This window comes from Macadamia integrifolia, chromosome 2 (assembly GCF_013358625.1).
Source record: "Macadamia integrifolia cultivar HAES 741 chromosome 2, SCU_Mint_v3, whole genome shotgun sequence".
NCBI classification, from domain to species: Eukaryota; Viridiplantae; Streptophyta; class Magnoliopsida; order Proteales; family Proteaceae; genus Macadamia; species Macadamia integrifolia.
The window spans coordinates 14,361,981-14,372,337 of NC_056558.1; the positions used below are offsets into that span (position 1 = coordinate 14,361,981).

Here is a 10,357-nt window from a genome sequence, read left to right on the forward strand (position 1 = left end):
AACTCGGCTACCCCCTTGGGGTTCTCATCTTGGTTAATCAAAATCTAACAATGTTTTTCATTTCTTTGGCATTTAATCCAATCAGCAGTTTAGCTCTTCACAGATTGTTTGACCCGTTCTTGAAGTCTTTCTGCCTGCAATAGCAGAGTTCTCATCTCATCGATAACAATGGAGGCTATACTACCAGCTTTCATGGGCAAAGAAGAAGCGGGGCTTTAAGAATCTAGGTGAACTACTGCTGTAAAACCCATTAAGGATGCAAAGCCTCAAATCTGGTTTCAAGGGAAATGCATGTCTTGAATAAGAAATACAGTTAAGCTTCCAGTCCATCTTTCTGAATTCGATTTCTATCAATCGCTCCCAAGTCAACGAGAGATCGCAACAGGCTACCATCGGACATAGTGGTACTAAGGTGGCCTTAGTGACTTCTAAGTATGCTAATCTCATCTTTCACTCAACACCTCTACAACACTACCAACTGACACCACAGGTTTTAATAATATTCTCTTTTAACTCGAGAAAATCTAAAATAAATGTCATCTATATCCATTGTTTCTTTACATACAATGAGAAAGGCTATATTTCCAGTTCAATGTCATTTGAACCAGAGATAGGAACACAAAGAGATACAACGGACAAAAACACACATTATCACACAATTAAATGCCATAAGTTGCTAGTACTATCAACATAGTCATCAGCAAAACAATTTGCAGAGAGAAAAATAAGAAAGTCAAGGTACAACACCAAGATCCTTGAAGTACTCATGCTCAAGGGCACTTCGTGCTGTAATTCTTTTACTTGGGTCCAAGCAGAGCATCTTCTGAAAAATCATAGGGGCATGCATAAGTAATGGCAACAAGTATTAAAGTACCTTAGTCCTTAGCCTGAAAGATAACTACATTTTTTTTCTGAAAAAATACACTGACAAGAACCTGGGTACTAATCAATGGTGCAACTTCCAGACAACATCTGAAGACCCCATAGTTGTCAAGGTGAATGCCTAGACATCCAGGCGCCTTCACAACTAGGGTTGCCTTGGTTGCCTAGGCAAGTGCCTTGTTGGTGTCGCCTAAAGTCCAGGCCTCCCTCCAATGCCTTGGGTCGTCTAGGCGCCGTGACAACTATGAAAGACCCAATAATTCAAGAACCACTACGTCCATCCGGATCTTATTCATGGATATAACTGTGGCACACTGACTAAGCTGTTAATTGATCTTATACCATTCAAAAGAGAGACTTAAGGCCCCTTGGCCAGAAAAACCCATTCTCAATGGTGAAAGGTACTGGAGAAAATACTGAAGTGATCCAATATTTTCTATCACCTTATAAGCTTTACTGTTCTCATTTATTCTATAGATGTGTGCCTCAGTTGACCTAATCAAGGCAGTTCTGCAGCTTCACACAATATATCAAAAAGGATTAACTTACAGAAAGGAGATCAACTCCAGTTGGTTCAAGATTTGGTACCATAGTTGCCAGTTCCTGCACCATAGAGGCATGGTTTAAATCTCTTAATATTATATATTTAGAGTATACATTGCTAAAAAAATGACAGATTTTAAGGATTTGATTTCACATTCAAGAAAATAGCAACCGCAAAACACAAATCACCTTAGGGGGCCACTTGGGGAAGGCAGACTTGAAGTCGGGCAACGAAGTCACTCCAGGCCAGGTTTCTTCATTTGGAGTACCCATATATCTTCAGAGAGGAAACCACATATGAGTGAACCACTAGCAATGATAATAAATGCACAATCTATGAAAAGATATATGCACCAAATATAGTGTAACACTGAAAGCACAATAAAACCTGAAAATCTTGAAAAGTTCATCAATTTCAGAGTCCCCAGGGAACAAAGGCCGCTGATTCACCATCTCAGCAAATATACAGCCCACTGACCACACATCAACTGGAGTAGAGTAATGGCGGGACCCAAGGAGGATTTCTGGTGCTCTGTACCAGAGTGTTACCACCTGGAAGGAAGATTATGAAGATATAAGAGACAAAATAAAGCAATCAGAATGTAAATAGAGCAACTCTGCAATCAAAAGAAATTCATTTGCAAAACATCAAAAAATAAATGAAATTTTCACCATACTTGCCAGTATTCCTTTATGGTGTTAGGGGATGTGTTGCCCCGTCGTAATAGATTGTGCATAGTTCGAAGATATGGACTACGTAAGAATGGGAAAAGGTGGGGGTGCTTGGAGTATGTATTTGTAATATGGTACAGCGACAATGGAGGTCAAGAAGAAGAGGGAGAAATAAGGGAGAGAAGGATGAAGAAGCTGAATAATGGAGAAAAGTTTGTGCAGGAAAAGATAAGAGGCACTATTCGATGCCTCTCGCCTATATTCATTCACATTAGGTAAAAACAAAAGTAAAATCACATAGGTGCCCTTTGCAAACACCCAATACAAATGTGTGCTTATTTCACATTTTACTTCTCATTCAACCCCTACTACATGAATTCTACACTTCCCCTCAAGCTGGAGAATAAATGTCATACATGCCTAGCTTGCTCAAGAGGGTATGAAACTGCAGAGAGTTAATTCCATGATTCATGATCTTGGCGAGATCTCACTGAGATCTCCCTTTTTTAATTTAGCAACATGAGATCACAGGCGAGGTGTAAAAATGACAAGATCTCGCCGAGATCTCACCAAGATCTCGTCTCTCTCTCCACTTTTTTGAAGAAAAAACACTAAGGGACAAGAATTTTGGTGGTTTTGCTTGAGGATCTCCATTCCTACACGTATTGAAGCTTAATGAGTAGAAAATATTACCTCCTCATCCACATTTGTAATTACTTTTCTTCTCAAGAACCATTTTAGAGGAAAAAAAAATCTTCTCAAACCCATTTTTTCATGGAAACATCATCAATACTTGGTTGGTTTACATTGGTTTTTTTATATGTGATGCATATCACTAATCTATGGATTCATGGAGAGAAATAATTTTTTCTGTTTTTAATTTCATGCTTTTATTTTTCTGTTAAAATAAATTATGCATACTGACCTTATGTTGTTATGTAGCTTATCTTATGTCATTTCAAATTTTCAATGTATGTTAATATGACTCATCAATCATCAATGTTAATTGTTAATCAATTAAGCAATTATCTATGATGTCTTTTAAATTCTTATGATTACGATGTGTCATGTGTTGATTGTGAAATGTGAATTGTGGAACAGAGCACACTATCCTAGGGTCCGAAGAGTCGGAGACTACTTACATAGGGTACGAAGTCAAAGTACCATTTTAAGTTTGATTTTTAAAAAACTAATCCTTCCATTGCGTTTAGAAGTCCTAAAATAGGGTAGTTTCAGGGACTAAAAAGACCATATGGCCATCGAGGCCAACCACCGAGACGACTGCGAAAAATACATGATCTCGGCCAGATCTCTCTTTTTTAGATTAGCGAGATGGGGGGCAAGAGCAAGATCTTAAACCTTGGTTAATTCTCTTTGGTAAACACATCAGCTAGCTGATTTCCTGTTTTCACAAAGGAGGTGTAAAAGTAGCCGGAGTCAATCTTTTCCTTAAGAAAGTGTTGATCAACTTTAACATGTTTTGTACAATCATGTTGCACTAGGTTATGAGCTATGGTAATAGCAGCCTTATTGTCACAATGCAACCGCATCGAGCCTTCAGCCTCAAACCCCATCTCTTGGACTAGTTATTCAACCATAGGAGTCCACAGACTCCCTGAGCCATGGCTGTAAATTCTGTCTGTGCATTTGATCTAGCCGCCACAAATTACTTCTTACTTCTCCAAGTAACCAGCTTCCCACCTACAAAGGTGCAATATCCTAATGTAGACCTTATATCTGCAACAGAGTGTGCCCAATTCATATCAGTGTACCCCTCAATTTTCATATGACCATACCTAGAGAACAATAGTCCTTTCCTGGACTGGTCTTCAAGTACATGAGAATACGATACACAACATCTAAATGCCCACTCTTAGGTGCATGCATGAACCGACTTACTACCCCGACAGCATAAGCAATATCCGAACACGTAAGGGAGAGATTGATCAACTTCCCCGCATCAATTGGAGGATGTCCACCGTCATCACCCAGTTTATGATTTTGATCAATAGGTGTGATGTAAGGTTGTTTACACAAGGTAAACAACCCCAGTGATGATAACTCCAGCCCAAATACCCGATCTGATTTTCAGATCAAGGAACCAAAACTGATTCTTGCAGTCTGAAATTAAGGTTGAACTGGTGAAGAATAGAGAACTCAACACAAGCAGGCTCTGTTGGGCATCAAACCAAGTCTTAGTACAGCTATTATGGTCCTTAAATAGACTCCAAAAGATGTCTGGAAGCAAGTCAGTAGGCACAAGCAATCAGCAAACCGACCTGGGCAGGTTAGGGTTTCGATGGCACAAGGGAGAAACCCTGCGGTTTCTTCAACAAGCCTTGGATGGCCGTGGAGTTCTGGTCGAAGGAGCCTCATAGGTCAGGGAATAAAACCCTAAAAGGGCCCTTGATTCTGGCCTGTAGCTGGGGAGATCCAATTTCAAGTTTCACAGAGAAAATCAACCTAGTCATAACTGTTGAGTTCTCCGTCTCTCATTTCTAGTATGCTGAATCATTAAGGAGTGGAGCCTGCATGGCACAGCTGATGTAACCCAACTTCCCACGGCTCCTTAGAGATAAACCTAATAGTGTGAGCCCAGTCCAGGTAGTTTGTATTATTCAATTTGACAAAGGATATCTGGGCATTGGTGTTCTCCATAATGACTGGACTGAGTGTAACACCACTTGTTTCCACCTGCTGAGGCTCCCATTGGTCCACTAACGTTTGACATTGTGCAAAAGACACATACAGGAGCTGGTCGGATAACCCCACAAGATGAGGATTGCACACTCTACCCACCAAATATCTTCCCAACACACAAACAGAAGTCCAATCACCAAAAAAAATATCACAGCACTTGCAAGAAACAACATAACTCTTGAATACAACATGTATCAAGGTGGAAAGTCATTATAAAACAACCACAATCTTGAAACAATATAAATCAGCAAAAAAAATATCAATCAAATAGGTCCAATACAGTGTGTGTGTGTGTGTGTGTGTGTGTGTGTGTATAAGCCATTATTCCAGCAACTGGCAGCATTATAGGCATCACAGTTTGGAGTTGCACGCACACAAAACAACATAATTGAACAGGAGGTCACCATTACCTGAAAGAGGACCCCAGGGTAATTCAAGAGAGCTTGGACCCACCTCTAACAGGTCCCAGATGAGAGAGATACAGGAACTGGAATGCACAGCTGGCAGTAGACTTGTTATGCTCCCTTGCTTGGTTATTTTACTTCAAAAAAAAAATCAGAAAAACATCTTTGAATCTCTTGGCTGATGGGTGAAGAACTACTCCATCCTTCTATCATAATATAGCTTCTTTCAGAACCCTCACCTATTCTAGAGTTCCAAGTGCAGAGGCAAAAGAATAGGGAGTGACTGAAGGATGACTCTCGAACCCACTCTAAAACCAAGTTTGTATTTGTAATATGATACAGCAACAACAGAGGTCGGAGGTCATGAAGAGAAGGGATAAAGAAGGAAGAAGAAGAAGAAGAGAGGAAGGAGAAAAGGTTGTGCAGGAAAGAAGAGGCATTAGTCGATGCCTCTCACCTATAGTCATCCACATTAGGTGAAAACAAAAGTAAAATTACATGGGTGCCCATCACTAAACACCCAATACACATGACTGCTTATTCAGATTCTATTTCCCATTCTAACCTTACAATATTTCCCAAATGTGGTACTCCACTTGTAGTATAAAACATGATTGAATTTCCTCTATTTGACTCCTGGTGACATATTAAGAGGAAGAAGATTCCAGTTTGAATTGCTACTGTTTCTTCGACTGTCTGGCTGCTAAATCAGAGTAGAAACATAGTGGGGTTTTATTTACTGGCTATCTATGTCAGAGAGGTATGGGAGGTAATGATACACCTAAGTCTAACTTCATACAAGATCTCATTAGTTATTCATTAAAAAAAAAAATTTACAAAAACATTTCATACAAGATCTCATTGTTTCTTATGCATAAATGCCTCCTACTTCTTGCTTCCTTCCATATATCATAAAGGGAGCAGAAATCGATTAAATTGAATTTCTCAATTTGGCGCAGGATAGTATAGCCAACCTTTTGAGGTCCTTCTAAAATTTCCCACAAACATCCCAAGAAAAACAAGGACAAGTTAAAAATCAATATTAGCAGACTTGACCAAGCTTAAAAGTAGGAGAATTTTGCAACCTTCATGAATAATATTCTGGTTCAGTTGGAGAGGAAAGCTAAGGAATTTTATCACCTTAATACATAGATGCCAGGTTAAGAAGAAAGAATGGAAGATGGAAAGAACAGGATACAGGGGAAAAAAAAAAAAAGGCAATGTAGATTTAATACCTCATGAGTAAATGTCCTCACTGGAATACCAAATGCCCTAGCTAACCCAAAGTCTGCAAGCTTCAATGCATTAGTGCGGCGATCTATTAGCAAATTTTGAGGCTTCAAATCTCGGTGTAGAACTCTATGAGAATGGCAATATGCAATTCCACGAAGAATCTGATAGACAAACATCTGCAAAAAAAAGTACCTTAATAGCACAACCATTTAAATACTAATTAAACCAGCAAAACAGATTACTGACACAATGGTAGGAAAAAACATGTGATTGAGTATCATACTAAACATGCAAACCTACAACTACCAATGCAAGGTATCACAACCACCTAGTTTTTTTTTTTTTCCAAGTAAACATAAACTACTGTCACAAATGTACACCGAATATCCCAATGTGGCAGTTGAATATATTTGTAAAATTATAAGTTTATTCATCTAACAGAGTGCATAATTTTCCAGAGGGTGGAAAGATGTCACTCACTTTTATTAATTGTGGATTATTAGCAAGTTCTGGACACGAATCCATGTGCTTCTTCAAATCCAGATCGAGATACTCAAAAACAAGATACAACCGTTTCTCACTGTGCACCACATCCTGCAACCTGCTATCCAGAATGATTTAGTACCTTGTTCTGGGAAAAGTCAATTAACAAAAAAATCCCATCAAAACCAAGCAAGAAAGATCAAGTAATGCAAAATACAAGGATACTTTCAAAATTAATACTGTTGATGAACAGTATCTAATCTAAAATTTGACAGCTTATTAATTGTTCTTTGACATTTGTTCCCCTTTACATTCTCTACTATAGAAAAAATGATGCAGATTCTTCACCAAACTAGGCTTGCTTTATTAGGAATAAATCTAGGGTTGGGTTATATATGTGTTGGGCCTTCAGTCCATGTGGTTTGGAGTGTAATGGGCCACTTTTATGAGCCTAAAAGAGGAGTTTTAATGTTGCATATGGGATTACTAGTTTATTTCTTTTTACATTAGGTTCCTTTTTAGTTGGGTTGGATTTGAGTTATATTTGTTTCCTTAGGAGTCAAGTTATTAGTTGAATCAAGTCATTAGTAGTTAGTTTCCTTTTTCAACTAGTTTCTAATTTCAGTTTTTAATAACTATTGTATTAGGAGAATATTTGGTTTCCTTTATGATGAACCTTCTATTTTGAAATTCCCTCCCCCATCAACATTATAAATATAGAGGAGGCGGCTCCGAAAGGAAGTATGAGTTGATAAAAAAAATAGTGGCTGCGGCTATTGTCTTCTCCATGAAGAGTTGTCTTGTGTTTGATCAAGGTTGATGGAATTGGTGTTTGATCCAATTGACTTTCTGCAGTATGAAGTCCGAGAGGTTCTTCTGCTTCAATCTATCTTCTTATTCTCTCAACCATCTAAGGTGTTACAGATCTGTCCAAAATTCTACAGGTATTAGAATCATTCTCACTCTTAGTTCTGCCCAAAAAATTTGGAAGTTTTGTGAGAATTTTTTCAGAATCTGCCCAGACCAAACTAGCCATCAGTTTGGGCTGAAATTTTAATCAAAGAAAGGTCCTACCGAGGGAAGAACTCGACCCAAAGCTCTTTCTAACCAGTGGTTTGAGAGATTTAAAAATTCTCCCTTTTCTTGTCTTTTAGTGGCCTGTGACAAAGCAGAACCGAAATTGATAGATCTGGTTAAGTTCCTACTGTTCACGTGGACTTTGGTTCATGGTATCAAGTTGATTTGGACCTATTTGAAGTCTTGTAAGCCCCTGTTATCAGTACTACTGATCTGATCAGAGAAACCCAAGTATTTGGTTCGATAGCTTCAACTGTTTCAGGCCTGATTTCTCTTGTAATCTGATCTGTTGTGCTATTATCCTACTTTGACTCGTGGTTGTTCTTTGAGAGTATCCTGCTGTTTTGGGACTAGGTTGGTTTGCCAATTCTAGTTCTACATTAAGAAAAGCTATGAAAATACAATAAATTATGGAGAAGAAAGCAACAGAAGAAAGAATTATAGTTATTTGGGATAAAGTTTATTCTGACCACCATTATCACACATACTTCTGAATGAGAATTGGGGAAACATGAATCAGTAAAGTAGCCCAAAGCAATGATTGAAATAGTATTGCATCATACTACATTATTGCATTATTCCTTTAGAAAAGCTTTCCCATACTATACTGGTGAGAACATTCTAAGCAATTCAGAAAACATAAACATCAGTCTCCTCGAGAAAAAAAAAAAGGATCTTAGCCATCTAGTAGATCTTTCTGTCAGCTACTCCTTGTAACTTCTACTCATCCAGAGTAATATATAACTAAATCCAATTACTAGGACACTTTGGGTATAAACTTTTTCAATGAGACTTTCAGGATAGTCACTGAACCACCCATAATATCACAGTAGTACAAAAACACCAAGACACCTTTTAAAACTATCCTTTCAATCTTTTTGTGATCGGAAAACAGCAAGAGATTTCATTGATTAGCAAAAGATATACAAAGTACAATCTTGTAGGAAGAAGAAAATAAAATGGTGCAACCTGCAAAAAGAACATACAAAAATACAACCAAAAGACATATTTGGTAGTGATCCATCAAATCTGTAAAATGGTCACCAATCACTCACAAAATTTTGTGGGCTAATGCCAATAAATTCCTACGTTGAACAGGCTAATCCACAGGAGGCAGGAGCACAACCTGAGTTTGCTTTTCTTTCAATCAAACACTCTCCTATTTCTTTCCTACCATATGATCCAGCGTATAGCAGGATCATGTTTCAAACTACTTTAGGTTTGGGGAATCATGTAAACCGTGGCCACTATGTAAATGATGTTTCAGTCTACAAAGGGGGACGGTTGCATAGTCAATAAACCAAGAAATATACCCAGCAAGAAGAAAGTCAAATCACATTCCAAGAACATATAGGCAGCAATCTCTTCAGATAAACAACATAAAATACATCAGCCATCCAAAGAGAACCCACTACTCTTAAATTGCTCAAGAGTTATACAGCTTCCTAAGGGATAACACCCAAGTTGGAACACCAAAAATTTTGGTGCAACAGGCAAGCACCTATGCCTCCCAGCCTTATAAATCTGCTGCCATCTAAAGATTCAGATGTTCTAATTTTGACTCTTGCAGAAGAAAATTTTCTGCCCCCTACTTCCATGATTAGATTTCTTATAGCACCTTGGTGCAGCAGATCGCCAAGGCCCCAAATGTTCCAAGTAAAAAAATCTAGGGATCCATTCTCAGAATATATTTCTGGCCCACAGACAGTTTTAAGCCAAAAAAAAAATAGACTTTTGGTATCATTTATGTTCCCATAGTTCTGTTTTGAGAATGGGATTATCGGAAAGGGAATTAAGCCCATTCTCAAACTTCTGAGGAACGGTTTTTTAGATCTTTCGTTCAAATCTATGCACACATAGACAAATGGTGAATAAGTAAAAAAAGGGCATACCCAATGCACGAGGCTTCCGCATGTGCGACTTCGAGGGGGCAAGAACTATGCAGCCTTACCCCGAGAATGTCGAAAGGATTGACCACCAGGTCGCAACATTCATACCTTACCGTTGGATCAAGCACACTAAAATGGTAAAAACAAAGTCCTTTCATATGGAACTGTGTGTGTGTGTGTGTGTGTGCACTGATAGGTGAGGGGGTTGGGTGCAGCCGTGCACGGAGTTGTGGGTCGGGGTGGGTGCAGAGGTTAGGAAGGGGTGGATTTGCAGCGTGGAGTGGGAAGGAAATGGGGGTTGTAGCGAGAGGAGCCAGAGAGAGAGAGAGAGAGAGAGAGAGAGAGAGAGAGAGAGAGGAGCGGGAGGAGAGAAAGATATAGAGAGGGCCAAAATGGAGGGAGGGCAGGGGCAGGGGAGCCAGAGGAGAGGGGATACAGGTAGAGAGAGGAGGGCAGAGAAGAAACCAGATTCTG

The 10,357-nt window shown here is 38.9% G+C and overlaps 1 protein-coding gene across 1 annotated transcript in view; it reads right to left on the reverse strand.

The window, feature by feature from the left end:
- Positions 1 to 491: 491 nt before the first annotated feature.
- Positions 492 to 10,357, reverse strand: part of LOC122068477 (cell division control protein 2 homolog A-like) — a 22,411-nt gene continuing 12,545 nt past the window's right edge. Inside the window, exons 4-9 of the mRNA XM_042632358.1 lie at positions 6,915 to 7,035; positions 6,437 to 6,610; positions 1,814 to 1,977; positions 1,615 to 1,702; positions 1,432 to 1,485; positions 492 to 823 (exon numbers count right to left, since the gene is read on the reverse strand). Of these exons, the coding sequence (XP_042488292.1) occupies positions 734 to 823; positions 1,432 to 1,485; positions 1,615 to 1,702; positions 1,814 to 1,977; positions 6,437 to 6,610; positions 6,915 to 7,035 (691 nt within the window). The 3' untranslated portion in view covers positions 492 to 733. The remainder of the gene's footprint in view (positions 824 to 1,431; positions 1,486 to 1,614; positions 1,703 to 1,813; positions 1,978 to 6,436; positions 6,611 to 6,914; positions 7,036 to 10,357) is intronic.